The sequence below is a fragment of the Ictidomys tridecemlineatus genome, chromosome 10, assembly GCF_052094955.1.
Source record: "Ictidomys tridecemlineatus isolate mIctTri1 chromosome 10, mIctTri1.hap1, whole genome shotgun sequence".
NCBI lineage: Eukaryota > Metazoa > Chordata > Mammalia > Rodentia > Sciuridae > Ictidomys > Ictidomys tridecemlineatus.
Window position 1 is genome coordinate 1,186,613 of NC_135486.1, and position 15,149 is coordinate 1,201,761.

General features: G+C 59.7%; 1 protein-coding gene across 5 annotated transcripts in view; it reads left to right on the forward strand.

The window, feature by feature from the left end:
- Positions 1–15,149, forward strand: part of Pbx1 (PBX homeobox 1) — a 234,493-nt gene that overhangs the window by 37,993 nt on the left and 181,351 nt on the right. Inside the window, exon 1 of one of the 5 annotated variants that reach the window (XM_078022224.1) lies at positions 8,817–9,000. The exons of the other annotated variants lie outside the window; for them this stretch is intronic. Coding sequence (XP_077878350.1) covers position 9,000 — 1 coding nt within the window. The 5' untranslated portion in view covers positions 8,817–8,999. Of the gene's footprint in view, positions 1–8,816; positions 9,001–15,149 lie in introns of those variants that run through there. 5 annotated transcript variants of the gene reach the window in all.

Here is a 15,149-nt window from a genome sequence, read left to right on the forward strand (position 1 = left end):
TGAGGCTGGCCTTGAACTTGCAACCCTCCTGCCTCAGCCCGCCCGAGTTCCTGGGATTGCAGGTGTGCACCACCATGCTCACAAATTTAAAAGGTTTGCTACTGGGGAAAGAAGTAGAGGGAGAAGGAAGAGTTGATCTAAACAGCATGACTTCTCTCCTGGAAGTCGAGTGTGTGTGTCTTAGTGGAGGTCAGGATGACAGGGCTGCAGAGAGCTGCCCAGGAGTGTGGGAGAGGGAGTCAGTGAGCTTGGTGCCGAGTGGCCTGCTGGATACTGAAGTACAACTGTCTGGAAGGCAGCTGGATGTGTGTCTGTGCTTCAGAGAGAAATCAGGGCTACAGACATCAATTTGGGTGCAATCGGCTTATATATGACAATTGATGTCTTAGAGGGAATTTGACGATCCAAGAGAGTCTAGGCAGGAAGGAACCAGGGCAGAACCCAACCCTGACAGTGCAAAACCACAAGGCAGGAGTGGAGAGAGGGAGGAGGAGCAGCGGGGAGGAGGAGGAGAGGGAGGAGGAGCAGCGGGGAGGAGGAAGGAGAGGGAGGAGGAGCAATCGGGAGGTGGGAGGAGAGTGAGTAGGAGCAGGGAGGAGGGAGGAGAGGGAGGGGGAGCAATGGGGAGGAGGGAGGAGAGTGAGTAGGAGCAGCAGGGAGGAAGGAGGAGGGGGGAGCAGGGAGGAAGGAGGAGAGGGAGGGGGAGCAGTTGGGAGGAGGGGGGAGAGGGAGAGGGAGCAGTTGGGAGGAGGGGGAGAGGGAGGGGGAGCAACGGGGAGGAGGGAGGAGAGGGAGGGAGCAGTGGGGAGGAGGGAGCAGAGTGAAGAGGAGCAGTGGGGAGGAGGAAGGAGAGGGAGGAGGAGCAGTCAGGAGGTGGGAGGAGAGGAGGGAGCAGCGGGGAGGAGGGAAGAGAGGGAGGGAACAGTGGGGAGGAGGGAGGAGAGGGAGGGAGCAGTGGGGAGGAGGGAGCAGAATGAGGAGGAGCGGTGGGGAGGAGGAAGGAGAGGGAGGAGGAGCAGTCAGGAGGTGGGAGGAGAGGAGGGAGCAGAGTGAGGAGGAGCACTGAGGAGGAGGCTGGAGAAGGGAGCAGAGTGAGGAGGAGCAGCGGGGAGGAGGGAGCAGAGTGAGGAGGAGCAGCGGGGAGGAGGGAGCAGAGTGAGGAGGAGCAGCGGGGAGGAGGGAGCAGAGTGAGGAGGAGCAGCGGGGAGGAGGGAGCAGAGTGAGGAGGAGCAGCGGGGAGGAGGGAGCAGAGTGAGGAGGAGCAGCGGGGAGGAGGGAGCAGAGTGAGGAGGAGCAGCGGGGAGGAGGGAGCAGAGTGAGGAGGAGCAGCGGGGAGGAGGGAGCAGAGTGAGGAGGAGCAGCGGGGAGGAGGGAGGAGAGGAGGGAGCAGTGGGAGGAAAACTGCAGGCGAGGCCTCCTTGGAGTGCGGGTGGATGGCCGTGGGCTCAGGAGTCATGCCCACTGCCGCCTTCCTCTGGGCTCTCTTCAGACTCAGGTCACGTTTTTCTCGTGGCCCTGTGCTCCATGAAAGCAGGTGCAGCCTGTGTGCCCCCTGTGCCCAGGTCAGGAGTGGCAGACACGTGTGCCCCCCCCGTGCCCAGGTCAGGAGTGGCAGACGCGTGTGCCCCCCGTGCCCAGGTCAGGAGTGGCAGATGCGTGTGCCCCCTGTGCCCAGGTCAGCAGTGGCAGATGTATTCACTCGTGTGCAGAGTGCCCTGAGCTGAGCCACCATCCAAGAGTGGCGTGCCAGTCCTTGAGTTAGTGATGCTGGTGCTCGCTCAGGACGGAGCTTGCGGCCTTCCGTGTCTGTTAGGAACTGGTTCATTCATTATTCAGCAGATATTTACAGAGCTCCAGCACGCGCCAGGTACTGTGCCAGGTGCCCGGTAACTCTTGGTGGATAAATGCTGAATGGTTAAGAGCTCCGCAGCTTCAGTGGGGAGAGCCCTGCAGAGACTGGCCTGGGTCCCTGCACCCCTGCAGAGGCTGGCCTCCATCCCTGCACCTGCAGAGCCTGGCCTCCGTCCCTGCACCCCTGCAGAGGCTGGCCTCTGTCCCTGCACCCCTGTAGAGGCTGGCCTCCGTCCCTGCACCCCTGCAGAGGCGTGCAGGTTCACACCCAGCCCCACCAACAGAAGGCCCGTGTTCCTGATTTAAAGAAAACTGTATTCTCTTTTAAGTGAGTCGTACACATGGGCCCTTGTCACATCTCTGCGACCAGCTGGGAGAGAGGCTGTGTTCTCACCCCCTGGTAGGGCGGTAATAGCGAGGCTCACTACTTAAACAGTGAGCAGAGCAGACGTCCAGACAGGAACAGAACCCAGGCCTGACTCCACTCCAGCTCTTGAGGTCACGACCCAGGACCAGGAAGAAGTATGGCTGGGCTCTTGGGTGCCCAGGAGACCCTGACACCCTGGGATTCAGCAGAAGTGTCCACAGCATCCAGAGGGGGACAGGCGGGGCCTGGGCTGGGGGACGGTTGGTAGGAGGAAGGAAAGAATGACCTGCTGCCGAGGCTTTGTGGCTCCCGATTCATGATTCATGATTTTTCTCTGTAGCTAATTTTTGCTAAGTATAAGAATTCCAGGAATCTTTTAGGAACTGGGGGAGACTGCTCTCTCCTAAAATATAAAACATCTGCTCTTGGTCTCCTCGCAGCTCCACTGTCTGGGGAAAAACAGGGAAAAAGCGTTGATATAAAACAGACATGGCTTCAAACAATAAATCCCCCTTTACTGATTAATGAGAAAATAAATTGAGGGCCAGAGGTGTTGGACTTCTCAGGAGGCCCCTCTCGGCACTGCATTTTTTCCCTTCCCCAGAGCCGAAAGTTCAGGACGGGAGACCAAGTCACCAGAAGACAGTTGAGGTCAGGGTGGGCGCGCGGGCGGCTCCTCATGGCCACCCCATTTATGACCAGCGCCTTTGTCCTGGTGGTCATGGACTGAGCGCCGAGGGCCAGACAACAGGGCCTGCGACTCGGGCGTCTGCCATTGTGCAGGCAGATCCCGCAGCACCCGGTTCCCGACCCTTTCCCAGCCTCTCTCAGGCCCCGTGCTCCCCCCCACATGGTCCCAGGTTCTCAGCCTCTCCCGTGTCCCACCAGTGTGCCCCCCTGGGTATCACGAGACCACCCATGGCCTTTCTGCTGAGTGTGGCACAAGCCTTGGGGGTCGGGTGGGAAGAGGAAGGCCGCCGTCCCCGGCACGGCTGGGCGCAGGCGTGTGATCCAGGGTCCCGGGCTCTCAGTCTCTGCTCCACGGACGCGGCCGGCACTGGGGGGTCTGGGAGAGAAGAGATGGGGCAACTCTTGGGCATCGCCAACCGAGCAGGGTGGTGTGAGCTGAGGAGTCCACGCAGAGCCCTCGCTGCTGGTGGAGAAGCCACCAGGCTCCAGGACTGGCACTGTGTCCCTGCGGGCTCGGAGCAGTCCATCCTTCCTGCATTCTGCCCGTGTCCCTGCTTGTCCTCAGCCCCAGCACGGCACACTTGGGGGCCAGGAACGCTCCTGGGCACCGAAAGGCAGACTTGGGGCCGGACCCTGGAGGAGTCAGCATGAGCTTTCCGGGTGGTCCAGGCCCGCCTCTCTCTGTGAACGGGGAGGGCGCGTCCAGGCCTCTGGGGGACAGCACTTGGGCCACAGGGCATCCATCCATTTCAGCTGAGGGGGTTTCTGTTGTGTCCCAAAGAACATCTGGTGAGGTTGACATGAAAGCAGAGTGGAGCAACCCGAACCAGAGGTCTGTGTGGCTGCTTTCCTGACTGCTGTGAATCCCAGAGGACACACCAGGGTGGCCGGCGGCCTCTGTGAGCAGCACGGGATTCGCAGCCCTGGGTGGGACCCAGGAGGGCCACCCTGACCCCGTCTGCTGTGCCCGTGCTCCCTGGCTGCGGGGCCTGAGGCCTGTCATCCTGAGCGGCACAGGACTGGCTCCCCTTGCTGAGGACAGGGTGGCAGCCACCGTGCTTGGCCCTTCTGTCAAAAGTGCGCAGTTGGGCCATGGGTGGCCCATGTGCCCACGCCTCGCTCCTCGGCTGAGCTGGGAGACGGGGAAGAAAGAAGACAAAACCAACTCCATGTACGGCTGCAGAGTGGGCTCCGTCCCTGGCCAGGCGGCTTGCGTCTGTCTCGTCTTGATTTTCTGAACCTTCTCTCGCCATCATTCTTTCTCTGGCCTTTTTATCCATGGGCCGTCTTTCATCCTCCTCCCTGCAGGCACTCCGCCGTGGCTGGTCTGTCCGTCCACTCCTTGCCCTCCGCCTCCTCTGTGCCACTCCGCTGCCCTGTCCCACCCGCCCTCCACGGACGCCCTTTGTCTCTTGCAGCTCACAGCCTTTGGGCTGCCCGGCTGGAGGTGCACTTGGCCCTTCTTACTGCAGGTTCCTCCCCCAGCGCTAGGCCACATTCACAGTGTCTTTCAAACATGCTGTGGCCACCAGGGGCCATCGGGGGCCAGCGGGGCTCTGTTCTCTCTTTGGTTGTCTGTTTAGAAAAGTGAGTGTTGCTCAGGGAAGACAAAAGTGTCCCCTGAACTTCGCCGTCCTGGACCCACTCCTTCTGTGCTTTGGGGCCTGGAGATCAGAAGGACTCGCCCGTCCCCTCTGCGGGAGGATGGGAGCCAGGGTGGCGCACCTCCCAGGAAGGGGCAAGTGGAGGCGCCCGGTCCTGAGGGGGTGGGCGTCAGGCCTGCCCCGCGCTGGCCTCCGACTCAGGCAGGATGGAGCTGACAGTGCAGAACAAAGGCCCCTTTCTTCTGCAGGGCCCGTGTTTTGATAGCGTCGGGTTACCCCCAGCCCCCCCATTCATGACCTGACCAGGCAACATGATGTAATGTTATTTCTCAGGACCTCAATGAGGGAATTCTCTGCCCCAGGTCAGAGGAATGCTAGTTGATTTTTGCTGGAATGAACCCCAGCATGGTCTAATACATGGCTCCCAGTTCAGAAGGAGCGGCCCGGGTGGCGCTCAGGCTGGAGCTGGCAGCGGGTCCCCACCTCTGGGTGCAGTTGGGAAGTGCCCTTTGGAGCAGGCTCACCGCGTCGCCCTTTCAGTGTGTGGCTCCAAGCCATTGTGTGGCTGAGAGTGGCAACCGTGAGAACAGGGCCTGGCCTCCCGGGGTGCTGGGGTGCTGCGAGCCTGGCCTCCCGGGGTGCTGGGGTGCTGGGAGCCTGGCCTCCCGGGGTGCTGGGGTGCTGCGAGCCTGGCCTCCCGGGGTGCTGGGGTGCTGGGAGCCTGGCCTCCCGGGGTGCTGGGGTGCTGCGAGCCTGGCCTTCCGGGGTGCTGGGGTGCTGCGAGCCTGGCCTCCCGGGGTGCTGGGGGTGAGCCTGGCCTCCCGGGGTGCTGGGGGTGAGCCTGGCCTCCTGGGGTGCTGGGGGCGAGCCTGGCCTCCTGGGGTGCTGGGGGCGAGCCTGGCTGCAGCAGGGGCTCTTCCCACTGCCTCCCTCAGCAGCTGCCCTGGGCCTTTCTGTGGGCAGCCCAGGTTATCCTGAAAGTCTTTGAACAGCCCAGTTCTGAGTCATACACTGGCTCATTGTGAATCAAAAGGTACAAGAGATGCTACAGTGAGAATTGCCTGGCACTCGTCAGGAATGGGCAGGGCTTCCACCTCTGTCCCAGGTCCCCTCTGCCCATGAGCAGCAGCACAGTCCTAGGCAGAGAATGACCTGTCCCCAAGGCCCTGTGTTCCCGTGGGCTCCTCGGCGGCCCTCAAGCTGGTGGCTAAGAGCCCTGGAGAGGGGCCCAGCCTGGCTTCCCAGTCCCCGCCCTGCTGTGACTGACTGCAGGGTGACAAGCAAGCTCCGGAGCTCTCTGCCAAGTCTGAGGAGCAGTCTCCCTTCCAGAGTTGCTGGGCAGGTTGAATGAGTTAATGTGCAGAGTTTACAACAGCAAGGCCCCTGGAGCACCACAGGAGGCTTTTCTTAAAGGACCCCTTCCAGGAAGTTTTCACAAAATATTTTTCCTACTGTGTGTGTGTATACAACACACACACACGCACACGCACACACACACACACACACACACACAAATGTATACGTCTCTCTCTCTCTTTACACATACATGTATATGCTGTGGGTTTGTGTGTGAGTGTGTGCCAGAGGTTGAACGGGGCACTTTACGACTGAGCCACATCCCCGCCCTTTTTAATCTCTTACTTAGAGACAGGGTCTCACTAGGTTACTTAGGGCCTTGCTCAGTGGCCGAGGCTGGCTTTGAACTGTGATCCTCCTGCTTTGGCCTCCTGAGCCACTGGGATCACCTACAGGTAGAAGACGTGCGTGTTGTCCTAGACTTTGTCTTTTTTAGAGAATAGTCCTACCTGCTTGTTTCTTAGCAGTGTGTGTCTCAGATTTAGGTGGCCCAGGTCTGTGTTCTGGTTCCCGATGTCCTGTTCTGTCACGCTTCCTGTGGGCCAGTCCTCGAGGCCAGCTCCTGGATGCGCCAGCCATGGGTGCAGGGAGGGGCTTCTAGCCCTTGCCCCCCACCCCTCTCAGAGCAGGCTGTGTCCTCTGCTGACGCTGAGCCTCCGCAGGTGTCCCCTGCCTCCAAGTGTGTTCCCTTTGCCCCTGGCAGACTGCCCGCCCTCCCGCCCAGCTCAGAGGCCAAGCTCCGTGCTGCCGTCCCACACTCCCCCGGGTGTGTCCGTCTGCGCTGGCCTGCGCTGTGGCGTCTGCGTGTGTCTGCGGGAGCCCCAGCCTGGGTGAGCACCAGCGGTTGGCACAGTGCCTCTCACACAGTCCGTGCTCCGTGGTCCTAGCTGATCAGCGAGCAAGGACTTCTTGGTGACCACAGTGAAAATTCCCTCGGCTGGCCTCCCTCTCTGAGAGGTCGCCCTGGGAGAAACAGGGAATGGGCTCCTCAGGCGCTGACCGACCGTGAGCTGACCAGGACTTGGCTCTGACTAAGGTGGGTTGCCCTTGGCTGGCAGAACCACACAAGGCCTCGGGGCAGGTCTCTGAAGGACTTCATCAGGGGGCCCCGCTGCCCCAGGGGTGGACTTCCAGGGGCCTTCTGTGGGATGGCCTGTTGGGGTCGAGGAGCTGGGCGCTGAAGAGCCAGGCACAGCGCGGCTCCTGGCCTGGAGACGCGCGGGACGCGGTGCGATTCCGTTGTCCTTCTGTGGGTGGGACACTCGTGGCCGTGGCCCAGGGCGATGCGGGTGCTGTGCTCTGAGGTCAAACCCACCCAAGACACCAGTGGTGAGAGTGAGCAGGAGGCTGCAGGCCTGGCCACGGGCACAGCCCTCTCCTGCGTCACATCCGAGGACTGACACCTGGCTTGTGGCACTGGCCGCCTTCCCTCCTGGCGCCTGGCGTGGGCCACCGGCTGGCGGTGGTTCTGCTGCCTCCCGCCCTCCATGGTGCCTGTCTGCACCCTGAGTGTGGAAGCCGCCCTGAGCCAGGGCTAGCTCAGGCCCGCCTCGGCGCACTGGGCCTGGGGCCACGCGCACAGGTCTTCAGGGCACGGCCAGTGGTGGAGGCTCTGGCCCATGTCCCTGGGGAGCGGAGACTCAACACTGCTTACTCCCCAGGGAGAAGGGAGTTTATGGACCCCACTTCCACACGGAGCTGCCCATGGGACAGGGCTGGGCTGGCCCCTGAAGCTCTGCCCGCCCTTGTTGGACACTGCGTTTCCATTTCTACTTGTGGCTGAAGTGACCTTTCCAATAACTGCATGGAGTTTTAGGAAACCAAGCCCTGCCTGCCTCTCCAGGCTCAGTGGTCTTCATCCCAACGGATGTAGAATTAGAAACGCGCCCTTTATGTTTCTAGATCAGTGTCTCCGCTCGGGCTGGACCTGCGCAGTCTGGAGGGCTCCTCTCTGCCCTTGTCCATGTTGGGGCCCCACTGGCCTTTGCCACCAGCTGGCACCCTGAGTGGACGGCCGTGGCTGGGATGTGAGGTGCGCTGAACGTGGCCAGGTGGCAGGCCATCGCTGGGCTGGTTTTTGTCTTCTGGACGAGGACTCTCTGTTACTTGGGATGGCATTTACTTATGCCCACCAACTAGATAAAACCCCTAGAGGTCAGCAATGACCCGTTCCAGAGGGGACGACCCAGCACTGTTGACTTCGGGGCCGGCTTCCCTGTGTGGCATGTACCTGGCAGGGGCTTGCAGGTTGAGCCAGGAGTCAGGGCTGCCCGGGGTCATGGCAATTTGCTTATGGTGGCCACCAGGGGGTCACGATGGGTCTCCAGAGGTGAAGACCCAGGCTGTGTCCCCTGGGCTGGGAATGGCCTTGTGTGCCCTGGGTACGGGGCAGAAGGCTTGTCTCTCCACATGGGCCCTGGAGCTGCTGTGCCACCCCAGTGGCCTTCAGAGTGACGGGTGTCCACAGCTGGGGCTGCGGGAACAGCTTCAGATGCAGACATCGGTGCCTAGGCCAGGGGGCCCTGTTCCTGCCCTCTGTCCACCCTGCGACTCCTGCTGCTCCCTCCCAGCTCCTCCGCCCCCCTTATTCCCATTCCTCTGATGTGGTGCGAGACCCAGGTTCTGATCTGCATTTTAGTGCTGGCAGAGCACAGGGGCCAGGCCAGGCGGGAACACCCTGCAGGCACAGCCTCCCACACAGCCTCTTCCCAGGAGTACAGTGAGCATCAAGAGTGGGCTTCCCCAGCCGAACCGTGATTTAGAGCTCTGGAGTTATTAACTCAGAAGTCTGCTCTCAGGGACAGAGGCTGACCAAGGCCACCTCCACCTTACTGAGATTCCCAGGGAAGGTCAGGAACCATATCTTCTGACAATTTACAAGGCAAAAACATTTCACGTGACAGGAAAACACAAAGGCAAAACGGCACTCCGATGCTGCCCCGAGACAACTGCGATCAGGCGATCAGGTCCTTTTAAGTAAAGGGAGAGCTGCTGAAGTTTACTGAGACTCAGGTGCCAAGGCCCAGGGCTGAGTCCCTCCACAGACCCCTCACATGACCCTCATTGTGACTCTTTGAGAAATGGAATACCTTTATCCCGATTTGCAGACCTGGAGACTGAGGTTCAAATGAAGTAAGTAATCTGTGCAGTCCGAGGGCTAACGATGGAGCCTCCTGGGGCCCCCCATGCCCTTTCCCTCTCCCAGTGGACACACAGCCTCCACCTGAGCTGCGGCCCTGACCCTGCTTGAAGTCACACTCGTGCTCGGGCCACGTGCTCAGGCTGTCCTGTCTCGACTCCCTGGGAGACGGTGGCCCAGACTCTGCCTGCAGCTGGGCTGTGTGGTGGGTAGGCCTGGGGAGCAAGGTGGCAAGGTCCGGCCCCGTGAGCCTGCTCGCTGGCTGCCCGGAGTGGACCTTTCACCTCAGCCGCTGCCTTCAACTGCGTGTTGTCCATCAGATGGGGTGGGGTCCCGTGGACAGCACAGGTGGCCTCCTGGCCAGCCCCGAGGCGGTGGCTGGGGGTTTGCCAAAGCTGTCTCTCCGGTTTGGAACTAGACGTCATTGCCGTTTTTAATGACCCTGTGCCATTTCTCCGTGTGCCCGTGTTTGGGAGGGAAGAGGCATTGTCACGGAAGTTCCAGAGCTTCCTCCACGGCAGGGCGCCTCCGAGCTTGACAAGTCCTCTGCTGTGGCCTCCTGGAGGGTGGGCGGGGGAAGGATTTGTTTGGCCCGGGGCCCTCCTTCCTGGACCAGGATTTGAGGAAGACAAGTCTTCAAGTGCACAGGCCTCCTTCCCGCAGTTCCTTGGGAGTAGTTCCAGAACCACTCCCCCTGCCTTTTCCAGGACACCACAATCCCAGGAGGTCCACGTCCCTGTGTAATGGCACGGCCAGGTGTGTGCCTGTCACCTGCGCCTGCCTCCCTTACGCCTTCAATTGCTGTGAGGACTTTCAATCCCAAATGCAATGCAGATGCCGGGAAACGGCCATGCTGCTTCTTTATGGAGTGACACGAGGGGCACAGATTTATGTAGATTTCTTTATACTATTTTTTAGTCTGTGGTTGGTTGAATCTGCAGACGCAGAATCTGCAGATACGGACCGTTGACTGTGTCTGCCCCGTTGTTCAGGCTGTTTGAAATCTCCATAGCACTGTGGTCCCTTCCCACCAGGGGACAGCGAAGCATGAGTTTACACGGTCCCCAAACTGATGCCTGTGTGTCCTTTCTGCAGGCTCTGCCTTCACCCCCAAGTGCTTCACCATCTCTCGCCTCCTTTTCTCTTGGGCCAGGATTCTGCTGCTGGGGGTGGCACTGCTCAGCAGCCCTGCAGGGACTGGAGCCCAGGTCCTGGGTGCTGGCCCGTCCCCTCCTCAGCCTGTGCTGCCTCCCAGTGGATGCAGCTCACCTGGCGCAGGCCTCCTGGTGCTGACTTCTGGGACGGGTTTGCTAGGGGCCTGAGCCTTTCCTTGGCTCTTGGTTGGTCTTCATGGTGAGGAGTGACATTGTCTGAACTCTCCAGCCAGAGTGCACAGCCCCACCCCAGATGACTAACAGGCAGCACCACTCCAGCTTCCAAGAGCAGATCTCAATGGACTTCATACCCAGGCGGGGCTCAGGGTGACAGACACCTTGAGCCTTCCCCCAGGCTGGGAGGGCTAGCCAGGGTGGGTGTGCCTGGGGCTCCTGGGTGTCTGTCTGGCTGCAGAGCTCACTTCCCCTTCGTTTCTCTGTGTGCAGCTGCAGGGCAATGTTGTGATCTTATGATTCGGAACATAAATGAGAGAGTGAAAGAAGAGAAGAAGATTTTCTTAAACAGTTCACATCACCTGAAGGTCTGAGGCCCTATCTGAGGCTCTAGTGTTTAGGGGCTGTCCCTGGAGGACAGTAGGGCCGCACTCTGCTTATCCTGAAAACCATGAGACTGGAATGGAGGCCTCAGGAGCTCCTGGGGTCACGCTCTCCAAACGCCAACGCCTGAGCGAGTGGGGCTCCCAGCCGCCCCCCCCCATAGCTTCAGCAGACAGTTGGATAGGTGTGGTTGACTTGGGTCACAGAACTCAGTGCTCTGACCTGCCCGTGTGCAGACAGGATTGTTCTCCAGCCTTCAGAAAGCCACCTGAGGCCGGGCGCGGTGGCGCACACCTGTCCTCCCGGTGGCTTGGGAGGCTGAGGCAGGAGGATTGTAAGTTCAAAGCCAAACTCAGCAACTTAGTGAAGCCCTGTCTCAAAATAAAAAGGACAGAGCGGGCTGGGGGTATAACTCAGTTGGCAGAGAGCTGGCCCTGCATGCCTCAGACCCTGGTTCAATCCCCAGCACCACCAAAAAAATCAAGAACACAGGTCTGGGGTGAGGCTCAGTGGCTGAGCGACCTGAGGACCCAGATGGAGGGTTCTGGCTTCTACATGAAGCACTTGCTTGCCGCTGGCCACCAGCTCTGTTTTTAGGGCTCACCATCTCCACCAAGATCCAGTGGAATGGGGAGAGAGTTGGCCAGAAGCAGAGGAGGCCTGAGCTGACCCCAGGTAGTGCTAGGCAGCAGGGAGGTCAGAGAGACACAGAATAGGTTCCTGGGGAACCGGCTCCTTCTCTGACTGCCAGCCCCGCCCCTTTGGAAAGTCCTCCTGGTCCCCTGGACTCTGAGTGGGACACATGTACGCGCTGTTGCTGACATCCACCAGCTTGATGGCCAGCCCGACCCCCCCACCCTCCACTCAGCCAAGCAGTGGGCAGGGATTGGACACTCCTTGCCCAGGCTTGGCAGGGAGAAAGACCGCTAAGTGAAAGCTAATTTGAAGCTTCCCCAAACCACACTCCCGTTGGGCTGCTAACACACAGTACCTTTCAAGCAGCGACTTACTGGGCTGTTCAGCTCAGGGGCTGTGCCTGGGGACGGGGGACCAGCTTTGCACCAGCGGGTGGGGTCTTCCTTAAACTCCAGAACCAACTCGGGCACTGTCTTCACCCTGGTCACTGAGCCTGCCATTTGGTGCAGGACCAGTTCACCTCCTCTACATCATCTGTCCCTTTGTATTCTGACAAAAAATGTGGCCTTCTCCTTAGAGCTCCGCTGGGCACATTTTTCCCATGTGATTTAAGAAAGCCAAGGGACCCCTGAGAAGCCACCCAGGGACCTTCCCGTCTTGTGTGGTTAGACGCAGAGGTGCAGCCCGGAGGCTTCCTGACCAGAGCAGCCACTTTGCCGGGTGGGGGGCCCCTCTGTGCGAGCCGTGGTGAGCTGAAGCGTTCTGGGGTGTGCCTTCCCGTCTGCCCCTCCTGCTCCGGACCTGCTTATGTTTCCTGTGCATCTTGGGAACTAGCCCTTCAGCCGCTCTGCTTTCTTCTAACCAGTTCACGTGCTTGCACGTGTGTGAGGCTGTGGGTGTGCACGTGTGTGTGGCTGTGGGTGTGCACGTACGTGTTATCTGTCTGTGGCCAGGTGTTGTTCTTCCTGTTGCACCTCCCTTTCCACGGACGTGAGACAGGGCTTGTCTGCGCCCTATCCCTGCGGCCGAAAAGGCAGTCTGGTGCAGAGATGGCCCACTGTGCGGTTAGCTTTGCGATTATTATTATTATGATTTTTTTTTAAAAGAAAGAGTGAGAGAGAGGGAGAGAGAGGGAGAGAGAGAGAATTTTTTTAATATTTATTATTTTTTAGTATTTGACGGACACAACATCTTTGTCTGTATGTGGTGCTGAGGATCGAACCCTGGGCTGCACGCATGCCAGGCGAGCGTGCTACCGCTTGAGCCACATCCCCAGCCCTATAGCTTTGCGATTATTGACTCAGGTTCAGAGATTAAGTCAGAGCATTTTTTCTTTTCCATTTTTGTAACTGCCTTCTCTCTTTCTGTTTTAATTCTCTTTTTATTTATTCCCCATGAGGGAGAGAATCGGGTTCCTAGCACCTGTTCTGAGCATTTGCCTGGCTGGAAGGGGCGTGAGGGCCTTGCAGGAGCTGCCTGGGGAGCCCTGGGACCCGGCCCCGGGACAGGCTGCCCTCCTGCAGGCCTCGCTGGGGGCCAGTGTGGGCTGGTGACTTCTGGGCTGAAATGGTTATGAGACGTGGCCATCTCTCTTGCTGCCTGTTCTTTCTGGTCATAATTAAGAATTGTGGTGTGCATTCGCCAGTGGGCTTCATAACAACTCTCCAAGGGAAGCACAGGGGAACACATCTGGTCAGAAAGCTGTGGGCCTTGGTGCAGAGTCACTTCCGGACTCACAGGCTGCCCCTGCTCCTGCCCATGGACAGGCGTGCGGTGGAGACACTGTGCAGTGACTGTGCTCTGGTCTGCAGGACCCGCAGCCTGTCGAGGAGCCCTGACCTCGAGTCTGGGACAGGTCTCATTGATGGCTGGGGTCACTGTCAGCCACTGTCCAGACGTCCTGTGGGTGCCCTGCAGGAGCTCTTCTGTTCGGGCACCGGGAGGCCCACCCAGGCCCTCTGCACAGGTGCTGCCTGAACACTTGCACGTTCGGAGCGGGTTCTTCACCTGTGGGTCTGGGAGGCGAGGCTGGGCTGGTAACATGGCCAGGTAGGAGGACCCGATTCCCAGCCTGGTGCCGAGCCCTGCTGCCCAGGTGCCTTGGCGCCGGCCGTTCCCGTGGAGCCTGCGCCAGCTGGGCCATCCGCGTGTCTGTGGAGTCGCAAGCCGCAGAGGTGAGCCTGGACTCTTGCATGGGGACGCCGGCGGCACTCTTGGACTCCTGTTTGTGACCTTCCTGTGCAGCTGTGACTTCAGGAGCACTGAGGGTGTCACAGAGCTGCCCCCCACTCCCTCCCCCTGTTCTCCTCCCACCACACCCATGCTTCCCACCTTCCCAAACCAAACCCGCGTTCTCTTCTTATCCCCTGCATCCTGACAGCCAGTTAGGAACAGTTCAGTGACAGACACAGCCCAGGCCTAACAGCCGTTTGGAATCAGCCACATACCTCCCTGCTGGAGCATCGTCTTGCTGACACCTGTGGACAGATAGTGCCCTCTCTTCTTCCTCTCTTTCACACCCGCTTCCGCCTCTGCACACGCGTCCCGGCACCTCCCGAGGTGAGCTGCCCACTGCACACAGATGGTCATCAGCAGCACAGTGCACACACCTGACAGCCAGCAGCAGGCTGATGGGGGGGCCTGGCAGGGAAAAGAAGGCGCCGTTCCAGGTGACCCTGTAGCATGCGGTGGTGACTGCTCACCGTCTCCTGTGCCCGAACCAGGAGAGAGGAGGATGGAGTGGAGAAAAGGGCCACACCCAGGTGCGTTCGTGTTAGGTCGGAGGACAGACTTCGGCGTCTTGCCATCGTCCTGTGCAGGAAGCTGAGCCCTGGCAGTTCCTGTCTGGCAGCCAGGTGGTGTGCAGGTCTCACCTCATGCCAACACTGCCCTCCAAGTGCCGCCCGGGTTTCTGGTGCCTCTCTGCCTGCTGCTCGCGCCCTGTTTCCCCCGTGGTTGCCGTGTCTGCCATTTCTGCCTGCTGGGCAGGCATGCCGGTGCCTGGTGCCCATGCCCGGGTCTCCCACCTCTCTGTGCTGCTTGGTTGCTGAGAGTGTGCCTCGTGCCTCTCATTACCACGCTAACAAACTCGAGTCCTGCCTAACGAGGACGCCTCATACGTTATGCTAATGATCAAGAGACATGTTAATGATATTTTAGAAGCCTAATTAGTGGAATATATAACTATATGCAATTTGGTAATGGACTGTGACAACAAGTTGTTAAAAGGGGCTTGACAAATCCAGTTGCCTGTGGCCTCCGACAAGCAGGAGCTGAGAAGGGAGGAGTGGGATGCCAGGGCGGGCGGGGGGCATCCACATGGGGTCAGTCTTCATCCTGGGCAGCGTCCACTGTCCACTGTGCTCCCCCACCAGGCAGGCCGCAGGAGTGTTTGCTCATGTTTCTCAAGCCGTCGCCACCGTCGCGGTCGATCACAGTCCCGCGTCTGTGTTATGACTCTCCGCAATGTCCTCACCTGCGATTCGACAGGAGGTGTGCAGTCGGGAGCAGGGTCCTGTGCCACAGAGAGGTTTTATTGTTACCAACCAACATCAGGACCACGTAAACTGGACATCGTGTGTGTCGTGTGTGCCGCGTCTCCACAGTGTGGGCGAGAGTGACTCGAGGAGTGTTTGAATGCAAGGTCCAGCCACAAGTGTCCCTTCCTCTGGGCAGGAGCTGATTAGAGTCCAATGTCCCCCCACACAGGGACTCTGAGTTTGAGGGCTGGACCCTGGGGACCGTGAAGCTGGTGGAAGGAAGGTTTGGTAAATCAGCACACACAGAGCAGTGCC